The sequence below is a fragment of the Lissotriton helveticus genome, chromosome 5_1, assembly GCF_964261635.1.
Source record: "Lissotriton helveticus chromosome 5_1, aLisHel1.1, whole genome shotgun sequence".
Lineage (NCBI taxonomy): Eukaryota > Metazoa > Chordata > Amphibia > Caudata > Salamandridae > Lissotriton > Lissotriton helveticus.
Genome location: NC_136065.1, coordinates 1,515,211,545 through 1,515,238,739, shown reverse-complemented (window position 1 = coordinate 1,515,238,739; position 27,195 = coordinate 1,515,211,545). Strand labels below are relative to the sequence as shown.

Here is a 27,195-nt window from a genome sequence, read left to right as displayed (position 1 = left end):
GGGTGTATGGGTCCTTCCTCTATTTCGGATTCCTTGATTTTTATGGGGTTTATGGAATCTTCCTCTCTGGGGAGTTCAGTTACATGAAAGATTTTATTATGATTTTTCCTCAACCTTTTTCTGGCCCTTTTTGATAAGATCCCAGGATTAGCTTTTGCACCTGTTACTTGGCCAATTTCGGGGATCTTTTTCGTTTTAGAGTTTTTGATGATAACCTTTGGCAATTTAATTCCCTCCGTGCTCTTACATTTCACTTCAACAGGCAACAAATGCAGCTTATTTGTATCATCTTCAATTGCGCTGTTTCTGCCTTCGTGTGAAATGTCTAGATTGCCTATAGCAGACCCCCAACCATCAGTAGGGACATTAATGGTATTTTGTTTACCGAGACAATTGATACCCTCTTCGATATAGTGAACCTTTCTAACAGACAACAATCTTACCTCCTGTACCATAGAACTAACAATTGACGGTAGATCTGAAACTTTGTCAATCAGTTGAGCACAGGTACAGCTTATTAGTTGACCTTCTTTGTCCTTTTGTACTTTAGTAATCAGATCAGAGAGATGGTGTAACTTTTCATCTATTCCAACTACATGTGATGCCAGTGTATTTAAAATGTCCACCTGCATGTCTAATTTGTCTGAGTGGAAATTATGGGCATTAGTAATTGTGTCCATAGTATGAAGTAGACTATCCCATAATCCACCCTCAGGACCAGTTTTGTTTCCTATTTGCCCTGATCTTACCTGAAAATTCCCGTCAAATTTGGTTAGCAAAGAAAGATCCAATGAATTCCATCTATCGTTTGAATCTATATTAATGAATTTTCTTTGATCATTAACAATGGGATCTTTTTCCCCATTAACCACACCTGGAACCAATAATGATTTATTCAAGAAGAAACTATTCTCTAAGGTTATACTTGACTGATCCAGGTTAAGGGGTATTACTTTGCCATTTTTGTTGGAATGACCATTTGGGCTAGATACTAGGTCGGTGGATGATAACGCCCTATCTAATACAAAAACCTCATCACTTGTGTTCTGTTCTAAACCTGAGGAAATATCAATGACTGAACCTTGCTCTTTTTGCCTTCCGGCAGTATGATTGCATAAAGCGGCCTGACTACTGACGGCTCCGGTGGACTCTGTGCGGCAAACTGCAGATTTATATGCATGGATTTGAGCTTTGTGAGTTTGAGCTTTTACCCCAATGTGACCAAGAGATGAAAAAGAGAGTTTGGACTCAGATGAGATCCCTGCTATATCTGCACTTTCAACACTATTCCCCTTTTTACTTTTAACAGAAGTGATCTTATTATGGCAAACGACATTCTCCTTTTGCTCATCTATTTCTAATGAGGGCTCTATTAATACACATGGGTGGGCACCTTTTTTCCCAGTGGCACAGAAGGTACGGAAGGTTAGGGGTGCGTATCACAAATATCAACAGAACCACAAGTGATATTGTTATTATTGTTTTTTCTTTGTTGTTTTTGAAACTGCTTTTGTTGGTACTTAAAGAAAAAGCTCTTAATAGATTGCTGGGTAACATGGGCAACATGAGGCAAGTTCGTACAGTCTTGACCTGGAGTGGCGGGGGCAACCACCAATTGGGCCTGGTCCTGGTCTTTCAAATGCTCCTTTCTAAAGACCAATGTCGCTGCCTCTACTGTGTCTGTTGAATGCCCAGTAGTGTCCCTTAACGGAGCACAAGCGCTGGGACCTCCTTCAATATAATTTTCTTGACACTGCTTGATTTGGGTTACAACGTCCTTAAGCTCTTCAGCCTTTTGTCGTTTTTTCAGTTTAGGGAGAGCCCCACGTTGACAGCCTGATCTCATATCCAAAGATCCACAGATCATACTGGCACCTCACCTCCTCCTCACCTCCTCCACTTCTCTCCTCTCCTCTTCTCCTCTCCACACGCCGCGCCTCAGGATCTACAGACAGGTGAGGCTATTCCGCTCACCCGCGCTCGCTCTTCTCCAGGCCCCCGTTACGGACCTACACTGCCCCCCCACTGCTTGTCTGCTCGCTTGCTGTGTGCCCGTCCCACTATCACCTATACCCCCAAAGCCTCCGAGCTGAGGCGAGGCGAAGCAGAGGCAATGTGGTAGGCACAGCGACCAGCAGCTGTCAGGGGCTGGCGGGAGGCGGGTGGGGACTAGGGAAATGCAGGAGAAAAGTCAAGTGAGACGGGAGATGTAGAGATCTTATGTGGGTGTAGGAGGGATCAATAGAGTGGTAATGGCCCAGGGCTCGGCAACCTTGCGTTTGTGAGGCGTTTTGTGGGGCATTTAACTTTTCATCCTCTTTCTGTCACTGCCACTTTTTGCCTCTAACAGGGGAGTATAGCTCCGCGGGTGCCAAGAATCAAATTGCTGGCATGTACAACGATTGTAGTTCAGGAGCGGGGGGGAGAGATAAAGAGCCAGTCCTCTTCCAGTGCTCTCCTCCCTACACCATTTCTTCTTAGCAGGGCAGAGCAGAGCGCGGTACTTGGCCCCCCCTAGGCACTCTCACCTGGTGGCCGGCAAAGTCGAGAGAAGCAGACTGGTGGGTAGCTTGGTTAGCCTCGAGCCTCTCGCTTCCCGCCAAACGCCAAACCTGCCAAGATCACGACAGCTTTTTTCAGGCTGTGGCTTGTGCTCAGCTTAGCCTCCGAGCACTGAGCTCTGTGCTCCGTAGCGGACATGGGGCGTTTTCTGTGATTTCGGCAAATTTCAGGTGCTAGAAACGCCGTATCCACTGTGACCTTCCCTCTCTGCTCTGCTTCTCCGCTCGGTTTAGGGGAGGGATCAGCAGGTTCTTGAGACCTTAAGTTCTTAAATTAAATTCTTAAATTCTAGGCACTCTTTATTGTAGCTCGCTTCTTACAGTGTTAATTAGGTCAGCTACCCTCGCTTCAGCCCCTTGCTGTTCTGTTGTGTAGTTTGTATTGTTTTTGTAGTTTTGTTATTTTGTTGGTGCCTCCAGGTTTCACGTTGAATATTCCTTTTTTCACTGGTGTAGGGTCCCACAGGGGTATACTGAAAGCCCCTCTATCTGTAGCCAATGTTGCAGAAAGAATCTTGAAGGATTAGTAATGCCCCAAAATTCAGTCATAGTCCAATATATCGATGACCTATTGGTCGCGTCAGAGACTGAGGACACTTGCAGGATTGATACAGTGGCTTTGCTCAATCATTTAACAGAGAATGGACACAAAGTGTCTCCAAATAAGCTCCAATATTGTCAAACAGAAGTGCAGTATCTGGGACATCAAATTGAGAAGGGAAAACGAAGGGTGTCACCAGATCGCGTTGAGATGATTCTGAAAATGGGAACTTTGAGAACACAAAAAGAAGTCTGCATGTTTTTGGGAATGGTCGGCTATTGTCGACAGTGGATCCCAAACTTTTCCTTACAAGCAAAGCCTCTTTTGAGAATAACTTGAAAAGATATTAGTGATCCGGTACCATGGGAGGAAGACCGCTTGAGTACCTTCCATGAGCTGAGAGAGGGCCTATGTCACGCCCAAGCTCTGGGAAAGCCAGATTAAAATAAAGCGTTTTCGCTCTTTTGCTGTGAGAAAAAAAGGTTGTGCATTAGCAGTCCTTGTACAGACACATGGAGGTGCCCGTAGACCAGGGGCTTACTTTTCGGCTACATTAGATCTTGTAGCCTCTGTGTTGCCCGGATGTCTTAAATCTGTTGCTGCAACAGGTGTCAGCATTGAGAGATGTGAAAGTATAGTAATGGGTCACCCGCTTCTGGTATATGTGCCACATTCAGTGGAATTGCTAATGACAAGGACAAAAACGCAGCACCTCACAAACAATAGGCTAACAAAATATGAACAAGTCATATTGGCTGCTGAAAATGTTACTTTAAAGCGCTGTACTACCCTAGACCCGGCTACATTGATGTCTCTTCCACAAGAGGAAGGAGAAGATTGTGAGGAGCATGACTGTCTGGACATTACTGAACAATCTACCAAACCCAGACCTGACATTGTTGATAAATCGCTGCACGAATCTGATTTTATTCTTTTTGTTGATGGTTCATGTTTAAGAGACAATGAAGGGTATTTGAGAGCAGCTTTTGCTGTATGTACCATTTTGCGAGTGGTCAAAGCTGCCTGTTTAACCAGAGTATATTCTGCTCAGGTGGCCAAAATTGTTGCCCTGACACGTGCCTGTACCATTGCAGATGGGGTTCGAGTGACCATATATACAGACAGCCAATACGGGTTTGGAGTGGTTCACAACTTTGGACAGTTATGGTCTCAGAGGAGATTCTTAACGTCATCAGGATCCCCTATACGTAATGGAGAATATGTACGTACTTTACTTGAAGGCTTACAGAAACTTAAGGCTATAGCAGTTGTTAAATGTACAGCTCATGGGAAAGGAGAAGATTTTGTCACCAATCGTAATAATTATGCTGATGAAGTAGCTCGTTTTTGTGCACTACATGTTTGTATTTTCAATGGAGGATATGTAGGAAAAAGTGCAGAAGAGACCGAGCTCAGCAGGATGTTGGCTGTGGCTGTGGCCGATACATGGATAAAGTTAAGCAATTACAGGATGAGGTCTCAGAGGAGGAAGCAGCGTCATGGGTTAGAGCAGGCTGTCAAAAGAGAGATGATGGCATTTGGGTGTCAACAGATGAAAGGGCAGTATTACCAAACTGTTTATTGAGCCCAATGGCAAGGCAGATTCATGGAGCAGTTCATCTTGGAAGAGATGCCATGGTGCAAGTGTTTCGGCAAACATGGTTCAACCCCCGATTCCATGTGCATGCTTGAACAGTTTGTCACTGGTGTTTTACATGTCAACAAATGAATGTAGTAAAGAGAACTGTGGTTGCAATGAGTCACACTGGAAGATCAGGAGGTAATTTCAATAGAATACAGTTGCATTTCCTTGAAATGCCAAAGTGTAATAGGTTGAGATATGTTTTGGTGGTGGTCTGTATCTTTTCACGTTGGTTTGAGGCGTATCCTACTAGGTGATGTGACAGTCTCACAGTGGCAAAACTGCTCTTAAGGGAATTGATACCATGGTTTGGAATTCTGACCTCGGTGGAAACAGACAGAGGAACACACTTCCATAACAAACTCATGAAATTATTATGTTCAGCTTTAAAAACCGATCAAAGATTACATTGCAGCTACAGGCCTGAGGCTTCTTGTCTAGTGGAACAAGTAAATGGCACAATCAAAATGAGGGTGTGAAAGGTGTGTTCATCGACTTCATTGAAATGGCCTGATGCGCTCCCCTTAGTGCTAATGAGCCTGCGTAGTCTACCTGATAAGAGAACAGGGCTCTATCCCAACAAGATATGGATGGGAAGAGCTATGCGACTACCTACGGTGCCAGCTACAGCATTGATAAACATCACAGATGATTTGGTTATTATTGTAAGGCACTGGCTGATGTGATTAAGAGACCTGCTGCATGATCTTAACCTGGTGACTGGATGCTTGTCCGAAAGCATGTGAGAAAAAGCTGCCTTGACTTCTGTTAGTGAGGAGCATACCAGGTGCTTTTAGTCACAAGTACAGCGGTGAAGTGTGGAGGACTGCCAAATTGGATCCACGCTTCACATACTCGCAAAGTCCAAGAACCTTTGGAAGATACGACTCCTCTTGTTCTGAGAAGTGCAATTGAGAGTGAACAGAAACTGAAAGAACAAGCTCAATAGCGAGAACTCCCGATGAAGCGCAACAATCAGTCGAGCATGAGAGAATAAATGAGACGACTCCGGAAGTGAATGCAGACTCAGAAATAGACGATATCGTGGAAGTGAACTTCGAACCAGAGCAGAGTGAATTGACTGGTGCAGAAGGATCAGATGAAGAGGAAGAACGGAGGAGAGCAGACGCTGCAACAGCAAAGTGGCCAACAAAGAAAGAAAGGCTGAACTTAAGGCTTGCATCTGAGAAAGATCTCGCTCCGATTCCTGAAATGTCTGAATCCAATCAAAGTGAAACTGAAGAAAGACCGGATGGTCTGAGACGATCCAGAAGGTACCGTCTCGAAAGTACGCATCTCCTGAGTGGACGTACCTGGCTGCAGATGCAGAGACCGGTAGGATCTGGGAGACTGGGGACAGGCACAGTAAGTCATGGAGAGAGCACCCTGACAATTGATCTTCAATTAATAGACCCTGGAATTTATCCATTTGGAATTCTGACTTTGACAGTTCCTGATCCACCAAGGTTGAGAGGGTTGCGCTTTTTGATCCTCAACCAAGTTCATTTCCCTACTTTTGGTCGACAGCCAACTGCACAAGAAATGGGATAAATTTGTGCTGAAATACTGCAACGTGTCCTTGCTATTCTTGGATCAAACATCATAAATGATTAAGAATGAACTGTAAAAATAACTTTTATTAGCCTTTGAAAGAAGATAACCTAGCCCTAAGAGGAAGAAGATTTAAAATTAGGAACTTTTCCATAGAGAGAAGAATTGAGGGGTAAGGATGACTACATCTCTTCAATACGTTTAGTGTTGTTGAACTGAACATTGAGAAAAGAATTGAATGGAAAAAGATAATAAGAACATTGTAAATAAACCAATTTAAGCAATAAAGAAAACCAGACACTTTGTTGAAAGCAAATACATTTTCAATCAACATCGTGGGTCAAAATGGAGTCCAAGAAATCAGGACGCAGACAAAAGTGCATAATTGGTACTCTTATTGTTGTGGTAATTATTGTCATAGCTGTGGTGAATGTTAAATCGCTGGGTGGGTTCTCACAATGCTAAAAAGAATGAAATGACACCAACCCCATCTACAGCAGACATAGAAAAGGATGCATCAGCTAGGGATAGAGATATGAATAGGAAAATTAGTCGGATGCTATACGTAGATCTATCAAAAGGAGATTTTATTCTGAATGCATATGCTCGGTTGTTATATGAGTATGTGGATACAATGGAAGCGAAAGATTGTTATGTGTGTATGCAATTACCCGCATCGGTCGAAGAGGGCATTCAATACCATCACTTACCTTTGACTTATGGCATCACAGTAGTGTGTTGCTAAGCATGTTCTACGGTAAAGCTCATTTTGAGTACTATTTCTCCAATTAAGATGTGGTACTCTCAGAAGTTCCGGTTCTAAAGTACATGAACAAGTTTGATTATTATAAAGAAGTAGAGAGAATGTCTAAGTATTCTGTGCCTACTATTACATTAGATACTTCATATGCCCACAGACACAACTTAACCTGCATGCTGACTGATATTGAAAAGAAATTTGTACATCAGATAGAAGATTGACATAGACAAACCCTATTTAGACCAGATCCAAAGCATTAGGTTATCCCATGGACACAGGAAGAACTAGATCATAAGGCAAAGGGAAGTTCTGGTCCCATAGCTTTAGATTTTCAACAAAAAGGAAAGTTATGCATTAGACATCCATCAACTTATTATGACAAAATATTTGTGGGTGAGAGTGATTGTGAACATATTTTCTTAATTGAGGAGACAATAAGGAAGACACTGGATAAGTTAACCATAGTACCAAACATATATTTCATGTGTGGGAAAAAGGCTTATGTGAAATTGCCCCAAAATTGGTATGATACTTGCTATTTAGCAGTGATATTTCCCAAAATCTTTCATGTAGATGATCTATTGCCCTTAGAAGGAAAATGCGTTCACTGAGGAAAACATGATGAAATTGTATTGGAGCCATGATACCTAGTGTGGGTGTCATTTTGAATGATGTGAAAATTAGAAAGCTGCTAACAATAGTAGATAAACTCTCTGTGAATACGTCCCAAATCTTACTACTTGTTGATGGGGAGATGGTCTCGATAAGGGCTATGGTTCTTCAAAATTGACTTGCTTTAGACGTTCTCCTAGCAAAAGCTGGAGGAGTCTGTACATTATTGAAAGTGCAGCAATGCTGCACATATATTCCAGACAATAGTTGGGATATACGCAAATATATCAGTAGTATCTCAGAAATCCATCAAGATTTGCGTGACTTGGCTGCAGATGGCCTATGGGAACAAATTGGCAAGGGATTTGGGGAGATTGGAAGCTGGTTTGGAAGCCTGGGACGTGGGATAATGGGATATATCTTTAAACCCATCATAAAAGCAGTCATTTGTATCATTGTGCTGTTGGGAACCATTAAGGCTTACAAATGGCAAAAGGCATATCATACTGAAAAATCCTTGGAAGAAACGAGAGCAGCAGTTAGAACAACTGCAGGACAGTCATTATCTGCATCTTAAGGGATTAGAGAAATTCAGACAAGGTCGGCAGGCTACAACTTCTGTTTAGATCGCTCTCTTCTGCAAAGGAGGTAATAAGGAAATAAGATGTTGGTGTTATGACACTGGTCATAAGAGGGGGGAACTGATAGAACGTACACAGCACTCTAAATTGTAGGGGTGCATTATACTCATAGGTTATCTATGTTTTAGCGTGGTGTGCAGTGTTTCATGTTTATTGAATGCATTTATTCAACATCGTAAACAGAATCATGATGCATAACTTTAAGTAGGATTTATATGTATTAGCGAAACCATCATTTTTGTATGCATATATGCAGAATGATATTATATTCATATTAATGTAAACGTGTGTTAAAGTTGCCTGCATTATAGGCCCAGAGTTAGAAGTTGTTTACAGTTTCGAAAGCCTCGGCTACTGAAGAAATAATTAAATGCATCTTTGTATGTGCCAGAACAGTATGCTCTCATCCCATTGCAGGTATAAAGAATTTACCATCATTATTTTAGTTTATGGAGATAACTGGAATGTCTTTGAACAGTCTGAGAAGCGAGAGGGGAGGATATGTTCTGTGCCTGGCCTATCTACATTCCAAGGTCAAAAGAAGCAAGGAAGATTTAATTAAAGAAGTCATGGAAAAACACCACAGTCCTGAAGAAGCGAAATTATTTGTCATGTGATACATTTAGGAGGGGGCTGAGTTTATCCTTTTGTATTATGCGCAGGGACAGAAAAGGCAGACTTCTAGATTTTCAGAGGAGAAGGAGCATTTTTAGGCGAACTCCAAAGCTTTACGCTATTTTGACCCATTTGACGTGAGTACTTCTAAGGAAGTCTACACGTGCTGACACCTTTGAGAAATAAGATAGGGGAACCACCCAGAAACACCATCAATGAGAGTAGTGTAGGGAAAGACAATTTATGCATCCCTTCCTAATGAAAAGGGATTTGGATTCCGCCTGCATCTTGGGTTGTGTACTAATCTTGGAGTTTATTATTCTGTGCCTCCTATGTTGAATCAATTATATGCGTAGATTTGGCTCTGTATTAATTTTCCTGTACCTATATTCCTTAATACTAAGGTGTGTTTATATTCAGTTTTTTTGGCCCTATAATAAAACCCATAAACTAGAATTCGAAGTCTGTGTTCTTTACAGCATGACTACATTGTAAGTATAATTTTGATGTGTTTCTTCTCGACAACTTTCAGCAGGCAAATAAAAGACCATCATAGCTGAAATTGGGAGGTAAGGCAAGGCCCAAATTTAGCTTAAGCAAACTCATATGGTATGCTTCAGCAGTTAGAAGAAGACGATTGTGACAGGGAGGCTGTATTGTTGGAGTGATGGTTGGACTGGTCTGATAAAGAGTGTGAGAGAGGATGGTCAGACCCAGTGACGGAGGCTGGTGTGATTCAGAGTGTATGATGCAGGTTGGGAATGAGGTAGGCTAGTGTGACAGAGGGTGTATGGGAAGCTTCTTTGGCAGGGTAAGTGATGGAGGCTGGTGTGATTGAAGACAGTGAGGCCTGTGGGTTAGAGATAGGTCAGAGTGATAAAGGGAGGGGATCTAGTGTGGAAGAAGAGCTACCCTGATCTAGGGAGACGTGATGGAGAAAGGGAGGCCTGCGGGATAGCAGACTTGAAGTGACAGAGAAAGGCTACCTGGTGCTATATAGAAATGGAGGCTGGCATGCTACATGGGGGCTGGTGTGATAGGGATATTTGTTGTAATAGATGGAGGGGGTTTGTGTGAGAGAGGGAGTCTGATGTCATTGATGGAGGGGACAGATATGGCAGAGTTAGCCGGTGGGATTGAGGGTTGAGCCTGACATAGTGAGTGTGCGAGCTGGTACACTGGAGGGAAGCTGCTGTGATGGAGAGAGGGGTCTGGTGTGAAAGGGAAGGTGTAAGAAAGAAGGAGACAGGGGAAGAGAGTGATTGACGAGTTGGCTTGTATGATCGAGGTGATAGAGAGAAGGTCTGACATGGTAAAGGGAAGCTGGTCTAATGGAAGGAGGATGGTGTGATAGAGTCAAAGATAGTGTAACAGGAGGAAAGCAGGTGTGATATAGAGAGATGGAGGCTGGTGGGATAGAGGAGAATGTGTGACAGATGCTACCTGGAGTGATAGAGAGGTGGAGGCGGGTATGTTCATAAGGCAACTGGTGCGGTGGAGGGCAGAGGCAGCCATGAGCTAAGATGGCTGCGCCGTGAGACATACTTGGGGATCTTTACAGCAGACTCCAGAGGTACGTAGGTGGCCTACATGAATGTAGGGTGAGGGAAACGTTCCTTATTTTAACTGTAATTTACACATGCTGCAGAAGCAGCGCAGATGAGCCGTGACTGCTTCTGTTGGGTCCACCCTCTGTCTGAATCATCCTCAGCAACGTTCCCTGAGGGGAGTCGTGGGGACCTGTTTGGAGGCTGCAGTACAAATACACGAATGGTGCTGAGGTTGGTACTGAGCTGTGATTCAGTGGCTCCATGGCACTGCTGAAGGGGACTACTGAGAGACCCACACTGGCTGATTGCAGTAGGCCATTGCGTTCTACTGCGCTGTGATGACAGACTACTCCTGCAGCTCATATGAGCAACGGCAACCACTGTCTGACCTACTTCTCGCCCTGGGCTGCTGGTGAATTGGAGTTACCCTTGGATTTTTCCCTGGTAGTGACTTATAACATATAACCCAGGGGATCCAGACCAGCTTAACTAGTCCTCTCTCTCTGTTTTGATTTGATGAGTGACTTATAACAGCCTTTAATGTTGTTTTGCTGCTGCAGTAAGTGCTGTGTAAGAGGTTGTACCACACACAGCCATGTTCCTCCGTTAAGGCATACTTATTTGACATACTCTCCTCTTTCTGCTGGACATGGTCCTAGATCCACCTGGGAAGAGCCTCCACACTTGCCTTTGACATCCATAGCACTAACCTTTGCTTACTCTTGAAGTGTTGGGTAGAACTTTGAAGTGTCTCGGAGAAAGATCCATGCACACTGGCACTGCCTCCTTTGATTCAATGCTTTTATTGGGGCCATTCATATTTGGACACCTGTGCACCCTTCTATTCTGGTGTTCTGTCTAGAAGTCTCTGGTTGGCGGTTATACCACTGTGCCTGGGCCTGCTCTGAGACTACCCTCTGCCTTCTGAATCACTGATCTCTGTGTCTCTATGCCTTCAAGTCTGCCTTTCAAACTGCTGCACTTTTCAGAGGCACCGAGCCCACCCACATACAAACAAAATGCCTGAGGTCAATCTCTATGCCAACTTCAAGGAGATCGCTGCCTTTGACACCAAGGTAGGCACCTTGGACCGTACCAGGCTGATATTTAAGCCAAAAGCAAGTCCATGAGACCAGATTCTGCATCCCTGCACAATACTTGGACTCCACTGAAAGAAAGTTGGGCAATGTAGAGAGACAGTTGAATTCCCAACCATATTGGAGAAGGGAACTCTGGTCTCCAGCACAATGTCGTCATAGACCTGGAAGACCTTTCCAGGAGAGATAATATTCATTTGTATGGCATCCCGAGGAGGCCAAGAAAGGGGCTATAAATTTAATTCTTAAATTACTTTGTCTCTTGCTTATTGGGCCTCCGATTCCTTAGGCATCTTGAATTCCAAAGGGCCCATAAGCTATGGCTTCACAGCTGTGGAAACTCAAACAGCCTGTGGCCTTTTGTAGCCTACCTCTTGCACCTCCAACATTTATCTTATATTCTACAAGTAGCCAAAACAAAATAACCCATTTTTGTATGATGGACTTCCTGAGCATGTTGTAGTTGACTATTCACATTTCATAGAAGTAAAGAAGATAACCTAGGTTCTAAACAGGAAAATGTTACATTTGGCCTCCTACACCCTGTTGTCATGATCATTGCCATCAAGGGGAAACATTCCTAATTCGGTGGACCTGGAGGCCTTTCTGGAAGCTACAGATATGGCCACCCTATGGAGGTGAAAGCCTCCAAATGGGGCAGAAAAGAACTGAGATATACAGCCCGTACTGAACATCATTCATATACACACTTTCTTCATCGCCCTTGGAATGTGGTCTGCTCCACAGGTGCATGGGCTGACGGGCCTCTCTAGCATGGTGGAATGTGAAGCACAGGGCAGAGACATCTCCCAGTTCATCTTCAAGAAGCTTACTTTAAGAAGAGCCAATCAGGGACAACCAATACCACTGTCACTATCATTGTGATATATTGTTTGTAGTACATTGATCAGGTATTCCATTTATTGTTGTAGATGCAGCATGATCTGTCTTCTTTGGCTAAAAGACATTTATGCTTCCTGATGTTCTATGTTCTGTACCTCATGCTGGGTATCCCTGTACCTGTAACCCCTCAAACAGCAGCCGAATTTCCAAAACACATGCTATCTTGCAACAATGCTTTGCACTTATATAGAGCCCTCACACTGTCAATGTTTGGGTCCATATTATCCCCAACCTCAGCCTGCATCTTGTCAAATTAAGTGAGCAGTCTGGATAGCTGTGTAAAACACTTAACCTTACCAGAATTTGGTTCATAGACAGAGCTCAGCATTAGGGTCTGTCTGGATGTCGTCAATTTCACATTGTGAAACTAACCTCCAGGTTCGGCCCAAGTTTTGAGGGAGAGCTATTAGTGGTTCCTGTCAAGTTCTTAGCGCCAGAGTACACCCGACTGCCACTATTCATCCTGCCTATACAACCCTTCTTTAGCTTATTGCAGTCTTGCTGAGCAGTAGATGTTTCTCCTGCAATAGGGGCACATCAGTCGTCATATTATTAAGGTTGTTTCAGGATCATTTTCCTTTTGATATAACTTGTCAGACCACTGACATTCATGGAGAGAACGTGCATGAGCCTTTTTGGAGAATATGTAGGTTTCATCCTGGCTACAGTTGTCCTTGGATCAAATAGGAAAGCTGGTCAATCAGGGACAGCACCAACAGGAATGAGGATACAGGTACCTAAAATAAAGAATACTCTCCTGTCATAGTGACAAGAACTGCTGTCAAGAACTGTTGACAAGAACCCTGTCGGTGTATAATACTCGCCTGTTCACCTCCCTTTTCTTACTTGAGGTAGACGATTTTGGGGGTTGGCTCAGCACCTTTGTTGACACCCCTATGCTTTGTCCTCTTGTAGCCCTGGTTGCCTTCTCATCCTCTCTCATTGATGTGCCTGTTTCTATTGGTGTTTCCTCAAACAGATGTTGTTTTGTTGTCACAGTAGTAAAGTTGCAACTGTGAAGTCGTTTGGATTGCTGTTGAAAGATCATAGCATACAATTTAGAAGAAAGGGAAAACAGGGCCAGATTTCATGAGTTGTTCTAACAGTCCTTCCATTGACACTATTGAATACCAATTTTCACTGTAATAAGTGAAATTAACACCCCAGCTTTATACGTTCATGGAAAGAAACTATAAATGTTCTTTGTACTTAAGTAAACCTCAATTTCAATGTTATCCATATAGGTGTAACATGACATATCTGGCAGCCCATATTTTGTAAATCCCACAGCTTCACCTGAGGCTCCTCCTCTACCTGCTCCAGGACTTATAAAATGTTCTCAGTCTGCATTGAAATTTGCAGTTATATGATCTTCATCTTCTGTGTATAAAAGTGGATCACCATCCATCAGCTACATTGCTGGATACAGTTTCCTGGATGACAGCGATTTTACTGCTTCCCCACAAGTTTCCAACTCTTTCAGGGCTTTATTTTTCTTCATGTTGGATCATGATTGCAATCGGCAGAAATGTTCTTTCCATTTTCTTATGCTGTGCCCATCTTTTTAAACCTTTATAAGGAGTCCAAAGTACGGGATATTTTCCTAAAATGTATATAAATGGTATATTGTTTCACAATAGTTTATTTCACTACTGAGGTAACATATGGGAAAAGTGCTCATGCAATAACTGAAGTGCACATGCAAAGATGTATACCATTTTAAGATTAATCTATGTTGTTGTTGGGTCTGTCGACTCAGAACTATGCTTCATTTGGAACTGGTTAATACATTTGTCCATTGATTTTACATGAGCCAACACATATGGTACAAACAGTTTATATTGTTGATGTTTTGACCCTGTAACGTCAGCATGACACTTTTTCCTTGTGCAGGTCTTCCTCAGGACAACTGTTGGAGACACCCTATTCTTAAGAAGTGGATTGAGTACTTCAAACAGTCTCCATGTAGGGGAGTCTGATATGATTTTCAGATGATTGTGTATTAAATATAGGTTTATGTGATAAAGAGAAGTGTGAGAGAATGAGTAAAGTGTGCCCCACCATTTCTTCAATCTTGGATCGAAGGAAATCAGCTGTGCACTCACCAACATCCTCAAATCAGCCATCACCACGACCACCAACCCTGATGCATGAAAACACAGTGTGGTCAAACACCTCCTGGAGAAACCCTCTGCAGAACACATGAACTAGCACTCCATCTTGCTGCTCCCCTTCCTTGCAAAGGTCCTAGACAATGCCATCAATCACCAGCTCGCCGAACACCTGAAAGGAAACAACCTACTAGACGCTTCACAATCCGATTTCCACTCCAAACACAGCACAGAGACCATCTTGATCACTCCAACCGATGACATCGGATCTCTCCTAGACAAAGGGGAGACAGCCGCCCTGATCCTCCTCGATCTCTCAGTGGCCTTTGACACCATATCCCACCATACCCTCATCACAAGACTCCACTACATCGGCGTCCAGGGAGACGCCCTCAAGTTGATTGCCTCTTTCATCACAGGAAGCACTTAGAGAATCTGCCTAGCGACCTTCACCTCTGAGCACAAGATCATCATCTGTGATGATCATTTATGATTTATGATTTGTAAAGCGCATGAATACCCAGATGCGTCTTGGTGCTGGGCAGAACTATAGGGAGCAGATGAGGGCAAAGTACGAGTGATCATTGATTAATTAACCAGGTTTTGAGATTGTTCCTGAAAATCATGAGTGAGGGTTCTATTTTCAGAGTTAGCGGCTAACGATTCCACTTATGGGCTATAAATCTAAAAAATCTTCTATCCCCCAAGTGGCACGCTTGAAGGGGGCAACTTTCAATAGATTGGCTGAGCCAGAGCATAAAGTTCTGCGCCGAATATACTGCTCAAAATGTTTAGTAAAGAAGGCAGGGGCTTTTCTTAATTTTTTTTTATAATAGGCTAAATAAAGAGCCTTAAAGGTGATCTGATGGCAAACAGGAAGCCAATGAAGCTGTCTAATTGAGGCCCTGGCTGATTGATGTTTAGGAATTCCCAGAAGAAAACAAGCTGCTGCATTCTAGATAGTCTGCAATTTTTTAAGCAGGCCCTTCGAAAGGCTAATAAAAAGGCTATTGCAGTAGTCAAATTGTGACAGAATTAGGGTGATGACCACCCCTTTCAGTAGATCAACCAAAATAAATGTTGCAATTTTCTTTAATATTCTAAGACAAAAAAAGAAGAAGAGGTGAATTGTGGCGTCTCCACTGCTCCTCCCTCAGCCCCACCCTTTTCAATGCGTACATAACCTAGCTAGCCGACATCATCTGCATCCATGGACTCAACAGCATCTCCTATGCCGACAACACCCAACTCACCCTCTCTCTCATTAAAGACTGCACTATCACCAGATCCAACTTCTGGAATGCCATAACCAATGTCGCCGATTGGGTGAGGTCCAACTACCTGAAGCTGGACACAGACAAGACGGAAGTACTTTTCTTGGGGAGGAACACCTCTACGTGGAATGACACTTGGTGGCCCATCGAACTCCAACACTCTCCAACCCCCACTCACAATGACCGCAACATTGACATCATCCTGGACAGCAAGGTCACCGTGAAGCACCAGTTAAACGTAGTATCCTCCTGCTGCTTCCACACCTTTCGCATGCATCTAAAAATTTTCAGATGGATCCCGGTCAACACCAGGAAATCCCCCTTGTCACCAGCTGACTTGACTATGGAAATGCACTTTATGCCTGAAACACCACCCAGCTCCTCAAGCAACTCCAGACCATAGAGAATTCTGCAGCCAGACTCATCCTCCACCTCCCCAAATGGACCAGCATCACCTCCCACCTCAGAATCCTCCACTGGCCCCCTTCCAGAATAGATGCCAGTTCAAACTGCTAACCCGCGCCTACAAAGCTGTTCATAACATCTGACCAACTTACATCAACGACCACCTGACTTTCCACCTACCAGCCAGACAACTCCGATCTGCCTCTCTTGCCCTTGCACATATCCCTTTATCTGCCAAAGCTACAGAGGAGGTAGTTCCTTCTCCTACCTCACCGCCAAGTCCTGGAACTACCTCCCCCTCCACCTTCGAACTTCACCATCACTCAACGACTTCAGAAAGGGATTCAAGACGTGGCTCTTTGACTAAAGGCCTAAAAGTCTTCAGTGCCTGGTTACCCCCAGAGGTGATAAGTCATGCTATATAAATACTGCTTGATTGATTGATTGAAGGAGAATAATGAGATTGCAATAGGGAGAACGTTGTGTAGAGGTATGATAGAGGCTAGTGTCATAGGTAGAGTGGCCAGGTGTTATAGAGAGTGGAAGACAGGTGTAAAAGAGAGAACGGTTAGGTGGGATTGAAAACGAGATAGAGTGAGAGGTGATAGAAAGAAGGCTAGTGTAATAGAGAGTGGGAGGGAAGGAAGGTGGTGTGACAGAGGAATCGAGAATTTTTAGATTGAGAGAATGCGATGGTGATGGGAGTTCCTTCAATAGACACTTCTACCAATGGGATTCTGTTTTAAGTGTAGTATCTTCTTTGGAAGTATTCTGAAAGGTTGTACTCATCTGGCAACCTGGACTCCAAGTGGAATGTTGTCCTTTGAATAGGCTGAGATATTCTATGAGCAGCTGTCCCAGGCAATGCAGGGGGGATATAACACAATACATGCTTCTTGCTTTCTTTGACTGTAATGCTTTATTTTCCCATCTCTGTTGCCATTGTAGAGAGGTGAAAAGAAACCAATGCTGTTGAATATAACAGGATACGTTTATTGTACCAAAGACTTCCTACAATACCAGACTCATGCTATATCGATTTTGCTAAAGCACCTGCCAACTCTGATTATCTTCAGAATGTCAGCAATGGACAGCAATGTGTGAGAGCCTACCCAGATTTACTTGTTTAGACTTCTCAAATCAACAAACACCCTCATCTTCTTGTTTTTCTTTTGTGCAATGACTAACGGAGGCAACCACAAAGATGACACACTCTGCTCAATTACCCCCATCATCAATCATCTTTGGCTCATCCACCAGATCTTCTCTTACACTTAAATGGACATTTTGCATTTTATGTTTGACAGTTACTGCCCCATAGGTGATTCAGGTCCTGTGCTTAAATACACAAATCCCTTTTAGCTTGGTTTCAAAGAATTTCCTGAACTCCTTGATCATTTTACATTGTTTCATCATCTTGCTCACTAACCAACATAACTTTCTCCTTTGTGCCAGGCTTTAAAGTCATGCCAAACAAACCCTGAAGATACCATACTAGAAAGTTCAACCATTTCTTTGCAATATACACTTTCTTACAAATGATGTGTCATTGGAACACAGCACACATTTGAAAACCCTCCAAAACTCAGTTTCCACCATTTGTATGGCACTGGCGACCTGCAAGGAGGTTCCAATTGTTTGTTGTCCCAACACTCTTTGAATAGATCTTTTATCATGTTAACGCAAGCACCTGAAACTTCTGATAGAATTAAAATGTTCTCATCCACTGTTATGTTCATGTATGAATCAACACATTTTTCTGAAACCTCCCCTAAATACTAAAGCAATTCTTTAACACTCCCTTCTTTAGATTCATCACCTTCTTCTCCTGATCCATTTTACAGTAATAACTTACATTCTAGTGCCTTGCCACATATTAGCGTTTTTCCTTTTTTTACCACAACTTTTACTTGGCGCATTCCTAGCTGGACATAGATGTCTGCACCCCACATGCAAGGGATAGTCGCATATAAAACACACATTCTTTTGTTTTAACAAATTTCCCTTCCAAATTTTAGCTCCTTTTTTCTTAGATACTTTTTATATTTTGTGTTAAACTTTCCCCTTAAACGTCTCTTGCAGCCCTCTAGCAATGTTTCCCGGTCCTGTGCGAGAGCCCTATAGGGGTTAATTGTGTGTAAGGTTTCTGGTTGTGCAAAGTGGGCAGTAGCGGGGAGTGTGGCATTTAGGTGCTTAGTCCCTACAAGAGTGCATAGTAGAGGGTGCGTTAAATGCATGTCTCTTGTCCTACAACTGAGTGTGGTAGACAGTGAGTGATTCATTTCTAGTAACGTTTCAACAGAACAAGGGAACCCTTAAGGTATAGCATAGGGACCTTGGGCATTACATATTACAAAAAACAGTGGTCCCTATATGTAAATGATACACAAAGAACAATGACCATACACTTAATAAGTAGTATGTCTTCTGTCCGTCCGGACAGGATTTTTATTTAATTGCAAGTAAAAGTGTTTCTTAGAAAAGATGTCAAGCGGGCACACCCGTAACCCTCAACATACAAGACACAACAACAAAGAAGCAGTGTAAGCAAGGCAAAAGAATCCGTCTGCGCACTTGTACCTCAGTAAAGCAGACTTAAAGTGTACAAAAAAACACACCATTGCATTATTAAGTTTTACATAAATACTTTGCATATGGGGTTAAAAGTCGACGACGTTTCGATGCCTATTAGGATAGAGGCATCATCATCAGGACAAGAGTTGGCATTATTGTTGTCTTGGACACGAGTAGTAATTTTAAGCCTTTTTGTTACATTTACTTTATATACATATTTACATTGGAAGGAAAAAAAAAACGTGCACAACCGTGCACAACTCAACCAGACCGCACACTCTGGTTTTCATTTTTCGGTCCTCAACTCACTGCCATGCATGTAGCTGCCGTTATATTTTCACTGTCACGGCGCCGAAACTTCAAATCCTGATTAGACCGAATTCAGCCGCTTTAAATATGCTCATACAACTCTATGTTCCGATGAGAGCATTGCATGAAACCGTACTTTATTCTTTCCACAATCACTGCGCCGACATTTGGATTCACAAATGTTTTAAACTCCTTTCACCCATCACGGACCGAAGACTGCATGCATCACCAGCAATCACCCCACAGGTTGCAACAAAAGGATCTTTTACACATGCCTGTTACTCATGATATATATTTCTGTTTTCCCCCCCTTTTTTTCCTTCCAATGTAAATATGTATATAAAGTAAATGTAACAAAAAGGCTTAAAATTACTACTCGTGTCCAAGACAACAATAATGCCAACTCTTGTCCTGATGATGATGCCTCTATCCTAATAGGCATCGAAACGTCGTCGACTTTTAACCCCATATGCAAAGTATTTATGTAAAACTTAATAATGCAATGGTTTTTTTGTACACTTTAAGTCTGCTTTACTGAGGTACAAGTGCGCAGACGGATTCTTTTGCCTTGTTTACACTGCTTCTTTGTTGTTGTGTCTTGTATGTTGAGGGTCACAGCTGTGCCCGCTTGACATCTTTTCTAAGAAACACTTTTACTTGCAATTAATGAAAAATAAAAATCCTGTCCGGACGGACAGAAGACATACTACTTATTAAGTGTATGGTCATTGTTCTTTGTGTATCATTTACATATAGGGACCATCATTTTTTAGTAAGGCACACTTTGCCCAATTTGGTGTCCCTACTTAATGAGCATTCTTACTCCAACCTTCTATTTTGTTATTACATCCTGCTCCAGGGGGTACCACAGCTCTGAAATTATAACCACAGTGTTGCACATGTGTGATATGTGCCTAATGTTTTTATATTTTGGCATTTTTTCCAGAATCGCAAGTTAAGAAGAGCCCGTCTTGCTAAGCGTGCCCTAAAATTAAATCATGACAAAGTGGTCCATAATGGAAACTTTCAAAGGCAAAATCACGATCCGAGTGACGCTGGTGTTAACTCTTGTTGTCTTTGTTCAAGGTAAGTGGATTTCATTTGCATGATTCATAGAAGAACATGGGTTATGAATAAATAAATGTAAGTAGTTAAAACACTATCTTTAGAAACAATGAGACACCTTCCTCTGCAGACATTTGCCATTTTACTGATTTTGTCACAGCAGTGAATATGTCTCTTCTCCAGGCTAAAACTCCCACCTTTGAAGAACAGACTCAACAATCTTCGGTGGTGTTGTGGACGTCCTGGGAGAGTAGGAGCCAGACTTAATTTTCAGACTACAATACATATATGTTTAGAGATATGAGGTACCATGCTCAAATATCTAATGCAATATTGTTAACAGTGGGGGCAAGAAATCGTTATATGCGTATGTGTTTAGATTTGACATTCTCAGCTAAAAAAGGGGACTATTGGGCAGGTTTATATGCAGACTGTGTTTTCAAATATGAGAATGGGAGGAGAGAAAATTAGCGAAGGAACTGAAGTATAAGTTAGTCTGTGGGAGTTGGTTCAATAGTGTGCGATCATGTGTCACTATGCAGGCATGTGTGTGTGTACAATGAAGCGTGCATGTCCATCTGTTTTTCATGGTGCACATGTATGCACCAAAGGCGGTTCTCGCAGTGTGAGAAGCAGAAACTAAAATGGTAAAACAACCATTTTATGTTTCTGCTTCTCACACTGCAAGAAAGCAGAAGGGTTTGGTTGGGGGCTGGTGGGTGGGTCGGTCTACTTGAGAGCAAGGGAGGAATGGCTAGCCTAATGCTGTGGGCCCTGATTCTCTGGTCGGCCCTCTGGGGCCGTCCAAACGAGTCATGCGCATTCTTCCTTTTCTCCATGTAGGCTGCATGCAGCCTACTTGGAGACAATAATATTTACAACAAGGGGTGGTGAGGGACAGAGTCTCTGAATTAAGCAGAATACTCTCACCCAGTCAAAAGATCAGGGTTAGATCCAACACCGTTTTTTAGCTCATTGCACCATCCCAGTTTCAGAACCTGGCTGTATGCAAATTAGTCTGTTCCTGTCCCAGTGCATGATGGGAACAGGGCAAACCAAACTACAAAAGCCAATTCTTACACTGGGAAGGAAACAAGCTTCCGGGGACCGGTTTCTGGCATTACAGCCGTCTTCGGCCCGGCTTGCTTGAATCCTGATGGTGCAATGAGCAAGGGACTCATGTCTGAGTATACCCTTCCACGCTTAGGGTGGACAAAAATATTTACAACAAGGGGTGGTGAGGGACAGAGTCTCTGAATTAAGCAGAATACTCTCACCCAGTCAAAAGATCAGGGTTAGATCCAACACCGTTTTTTAGCTCATTGCACCATCCCAGTTTCAGAACCTGGCTGTATGCAAATTAGTCTGTTCCTGTCCCAGTGCATGATGGGAACAGGGCAAACCAAACTACAAAAGCCAATTCTTACACTGGGAAGGAAACAAGCTTCCGGGGACCGGTTTCTGGCATTACAGCCGTCTTCGGCCCGGCTTGCTTGAATCCTGATGGTGCAATGAGCAAGGGACTCATGTCTGAGTATACCCTTCCACGCTTAGGGTGGACAAAAATATTTACAACAAGGGGTGGTGAGGGACAGAGTCTCTGAATTAAGCAGAATACTCTCACCCAGTCAAAAGATCAGGGTTAGATCCAACACCGTTTTTTAGCTCATTGCACCATCCCAGTTTCAGAACCTGGCTGTATGCAAATTAGTCTGTTCCTGTCCCAGTGCATGATGGGAACAGGGCAAACCAAACTACAAAAGCCAATTCTTACACTGGGAAGGAAACAAGCTTCCGGGGACCGGTTTCTGGCATTACAGCCGTCTTCGGCCCGGCTTGCTTGAATCCTGATGGTGCAATGAGCAAGGGACTCATGTCTGAGTATACCCTTCCACGCTTAGGGTGGACAAAAATATTTACAACAAGGGGTGGTGAGGGACAGAGTCTCTGAATTAAGCAGAATACTCTCACCCAGTCAAAAGATCAGGGTTAGATCCAACACCGTTTTTTAGCTCATTGCACCATCCCAGTTTCAGAACCTGGCTGTATGCAAATTAGTCTGTTCCTGTCCCAGTGCATGATGGGAACAGGGCAAACCAAACTACAAAAGCCAATTCTTACACTGGGAAGGAAACAAGCTTCCGGGGACCGGTTTCTGGCATTACAGCCATCTTCGGCCCGGCTTGCTTGAATCCTGATGGTGCAATGAGCAAGGGACCCATGTCTGAGTATACCCTTCCACGCTTAGGGTGGACAAAAATATTTACAACAAGGGGTGGTGAGGGACAGAGTCTCTGAATTAAGCAGAATACTCTCACCCAGTCAAAAGATCAGGGTTAGATCCAACACCGTTTTTTAGCTCATTGCACCATCCCAGTTTCAGAACCTGGCTGTATGCAAATTAGTCTGTTCCTGTCCCAGTGCATGATGGGAACAGGGCAAACCAAACTACAAAAGCCAATTCTTACACTGGGAAGGAAACAAGCTTCCGGGGACCGGTTTCTGGCATTACAGCCGTCTTCGGCCCGGCTTGCTTGAATCCTGATGGTGCAATGAGCAAGGGACTCATGTCTGAGTATACCCTTCCACGCTTAGGGTGGACAAAAATATTTACAACAAGGGGTGGTGAGGGACAGAGTCTCTGAATTAAGCAGAATACTCTCACCCAGTCAAAAGATCAGGGTTAGATCCAACACCGTTTTTTAGCTCATTGCACCATCCCAGTTTCAGAACCTTGCTGTTCCTGATGGTGCAATGAGCAAGGGACTCATGTCTGAGTATACCCTTCCACGCTTAGGGTGGACAAAAATATTTACAACAAGGGGTGGTGAGGGGTCTCTGAATTAAGCAGAATACTCTCACCCAGTCAAAAGATCAGGGTTAGATCCAACACCGTTTTTTAGCTCATTGCACCATCCCAGTGTAAGAATTGGCTTTTGTAGTATGGTCTGCCCTGTTCCCATGATGCACTGGGCCAGGGACAGACTAATTTGCATACAGCCAGGTTCTGAAACTGGGATGGTGCAATGAGCTAAAAAACGGTGTTGGATCTAGCCCTGATCTCTTGACTGGGTGAGAGTACTCTGCTTAATTCAGAGACTCTGTCCATCACCACCCCTTGTTGTAAATACTTGGAGACAATGGCATCCCATTAGGCACCCAGCTGGGCGCTGTCCCCACCAATCACAACCCTGCTATTGCAGCATTGTGATTGGCTTAGGGAAGGGGAGGGAGGCTGCCTGCTTCCTGTTCCACAGGATCCAGCCAGGAGCTGAGATGGCGCGGGACCCAAGAAGGTAAGTTTATTATTTTTTTTTAATTTAAATTGAATCCCCCCCCCATGAAACCACTTGCGCGACCCCCGACCAGTAGGTGCTAAGCCATCTTGTCTGTCTGCATTCCCACGATTGCCCTATTTATCGGCAAGTCAGGAACTGTTATGTTTCCGACCTTAGAGATTGTCCTGGCTCTGCTCTGGGACACGTTTTTGCTCATGGTCCAGCCCTGAACAGGGCTGCCGGCATGAAAAAAATGTTTGTTTGGTATGCAGGTACTAGCGCTCTGAGACAGACCAGAGGCCTGCAATTGTGGACTTCCACTCTCGTGTAGCGCACATAAAGTCCAGGATCAAAGCAGTGTCTGGTCATGCGCTCACCCTACATGTGATGATCAACGGTACAGGTCTGGGCGAGATGTGAGAAGCAAAAGCCAGTGTAGGATCGGCGGAAAAGTAAAAACAAATGTTATCACACATGTGAGAGGGAGGCCGGGTTCATTAACATATGTGTAAGCACCCCTATAAGTATCTACTATTGTCCCTGCACCAAAGCCCTTTGTTCTAAGTTTCATTTTGCAGCATGTTCGGACATCAGCGCATGCGGGAAGGGCTGCTCAGCAGTCTGTATTTACCCTGGATGTACCAGTAGTAAAGTACTACTGCAGTCTGATTATGTCTATGCCTGCCCCTCCCAAGTCCATAGGCCCACCCACTGGCGCCATGTCATTTCGCCCCCGCAGAGCATTTCAGATCAAAACAGTGTATGCATAATGTACCCCCCTGGGCCCTGCCTCTGTGAGAGAGTAGGCCGACCTGGTGATATCCTATTGGTAGTCAGTGGCGCGTGACTGACTGTAGCAGGCTGGCAGCAGCAGGAGTGCCTGCCTTAAATTTGAAGTTAGTTATCACATCCACTCATAGTTTATTTGCATTGCTGCTGGATTGATGCTTTTGAGCACCGGCCTATAAGTTTTTCATTGATGCAACGCGCAGGCTCCGGCAAAGTCCTGCTTTGCTTCACACATTGCAGGCTGTGAAAGTCTGCAAATTCCATCATTATAATATAGATTCTATTTTCCCATTATTTTTCTGCCAAGTACATGATGATCATGATAATCATGTTACACTTTAGAATTGATCAGATACAGAGAAAGGCGTAAACCCAACTGACCCCTTGCCCTGAGCCACATAGCTTGATGTGAGACCTCTCCCTGTCACAAAGTCCCTGACAGGGTTGGATTGGGATCAAAAATCGGCCCGGGCACACAAAAAAAAGTGGGCCACATTTGCGTATTGCCTGTCCGTAAAACACTGCTTCAGAGAAGTTTTATGAAAAGAAAGGGGGTGGGGGGCACGTTTTATTAACTTCACTTAGATAAAGAAAATGCACAGACTAGTTCACACTACTGAGCCACACATGAATGCAAGTGAGATCACTTCTGCTTAGGCCCTCTGCCCCCGCTCAATCAGCATACAGTATTGGGACGTCCCAGCAAGAGAAAGGGAGTGATACCTCCACCCATCTGCCTCTAGAAAGGCCACTCAGGCACACACTGGGCCGGTGGTAGCATCCTAACAGCACAGACAGCCCCCATGCTGCCCAAAAAGCAGCCCACAGCTGGAATTCGGTTACCGGCCTTTTGGCCATTTCCCGAGTGCCCGCGTTACCAATCCGACCCTGGACAGGGTTGGATCGGGATAAAAAATCGGCCTGGGCACACCAAAAAAAATTGCCCCACATTTGCGTATTGCCTTTCCGTAAAACACTGCTTCAGCGAAGTTTTATGAAAAGAAAGGGGGTGGGTGGCACGTTTTATTAACTTCACTTAGATAAAGAAAATGCAGATTAGTTCACACTACTGAGTCACACATGAATGCAAGTGACATCACTTCTGCTCAGGCCCTCTGCCCCGCTCAATCAGCATACAGTATGGGGCCGGCCTAGCAAGAGAAAGGGAGTGATGGCTCCGCCCATCAGCCTCTAGAAAGGCCACTCAGGCACCCACTGGGCTGGTGGTAGCATCCTAACAGCACAGACAGCCCCCAGTTTGCCCAAAAAAGCAGCCCACAGCTGGAATTCGGTTACGGGCCTTTCGGCTATTTTTCGAGTGCCCGCGTTACCTATCCGACCCTGTCCCTGATGGCCTTATTCTCTCCTCTTGTAGTATTAATTATGTTCAGCTGGCCCCCTCCCTCCCGAGTCCCCAGGCCCCTGTGTGTCTTTTCAACCCCTACCCCACCAGCAGTCTGGCTGATCTAAACAGTGTGTACCCATTCCTCCCGCAGAAACAATTCTGGGCAAATCACGTAATCTACCCGTGCCTAGTAAAAAAAAGAAACATGAATATATCCTTGTGTAACATAACTGCTCTCATATAAAGTGCTCTGATACCTTTGGGCCACGTTCAATCTATATAAAAGTGCAAAACACCTGAAAACATTGGGGCATATTATCAAGAACAGGCGATAAAATTATCGCCGCTTTATCGGCAGGAAACTGCAGCTAAAGCGGCGATAATGGGCTTGATAATATGCCCTTGTGCAGTGGCGGTGCGTCCATTGGGGGTGTTGGGGCGTTGCCCCACTAGCCATGGACGACCGCCACGCTAACATTCAGGCAGGAATGATTTATCAATAATAAAAATCTCGAGTCTAAATGTCTATCTAATCTGAGCGCACTGTTTGCGGCAAGCCGGCAACTCAGAGAGCTTCGGAATCGGGACAAGCCCGACATTGCGCAAGGTGTGGGGGCGGGGCTGCGGCAGTGATTGACAGCGCAGCACAAACAGCGTTAGCTGCAGTGTGCGCATGTACGTTTTTGGGCTATGGATTTTTAGTACTGGCCTGCGCATGCCCACGGTACAGTTTCTTCCCTCCTCCCCCCCCCTATTGCGAATCAGAGTGCGAGGGACCCGGGCCCCCGGTACTGATTATGGGCAGGCAGTACCCTGCTCTTAGCCAATCCTGGCGTAGTGGCACTGCTAATGCAGCGCCAGGATTGGCGAGATAGCTTCTTTCAGGGTGGACATTAGGGAAGAGCTACTTCATCCACATCACGAATATCCTTATTTAAACGCTACAGACTACAGAGGACACCTTCCTGCATCCTAAAGTGAATACTGATGCACTTTATGATATTTTTAAGAATCGGTCCGACTCCCGAAGATATTTAAATATTCACAGGACTGCCACAAATTCCTTGCGTGCTTCCTCGCAGCGCATACTTTAACAGGGTGGTGTGCGGGAAGCCGAGGCAGCCGTCCAGAAGCAGTCCGGATTTTGTGCAGCAGCAGGCATCCTTTCTCAATAAATAGACCGGGAGCGCGGCACGTACCAAACGGGAGAATAGGAAAGGCCTGGCTTAGGGCTCCAGCGACAGCTAGACGACCATGGCGCAAACCCACTGTTTATACTGCTCTCGGCAGATCACAGATCCAAGCGTGCCTGCATTCCTGACCTGACCTGAACAAGGGCCTAGCTCATCTCTTCCCAATCCCACCCTTACAGTCAGCACGCGGGCAGTCTCGGACTGGGAAGGCAGGCTGTCAGCACGGAGCAGACGTAGGGCCCTGCATAAGAGGGACCGTCCGCATGGGCAGCGGCGGTCCCTCCACGGCAATTAGGATGTGACCGCCACCCTGGCGGTCACATCCTGTATTTTTTACATTGCGGCGGGTGCTGCTTGAAGCAGCACCCGCCACAATGTA

At 44.3% G+C, this 27,195-nt stretch overlaps 1 protein-coding gene across 2 annotated transcripts in view; it reads left to right on the top strand.

The window, feature by feature from the left end:
• Positions 1–27,195, top strand: part of LOC144753676 (membrane cofactor protein-like) — a 419,797-nt gene that overhangs the window by 56,651 nt on the left and 335,951 nt on the right. For both annotated transcript variants that reach the window (XM_078641280.1, XM_078641279.1), the window contains exon 2: positions 20,093–20,232. In XM_078641280.1, coding sequence (XP_078497406.1) covers positions 20,145–20,232 — 88 coding nt within the window. In that variant the 5' untranslated portion in view covers positions 20,093–20,144. The remainder of the gene's footprint in view (positions 1–20,092; positions 20,233–27,195) is intronic.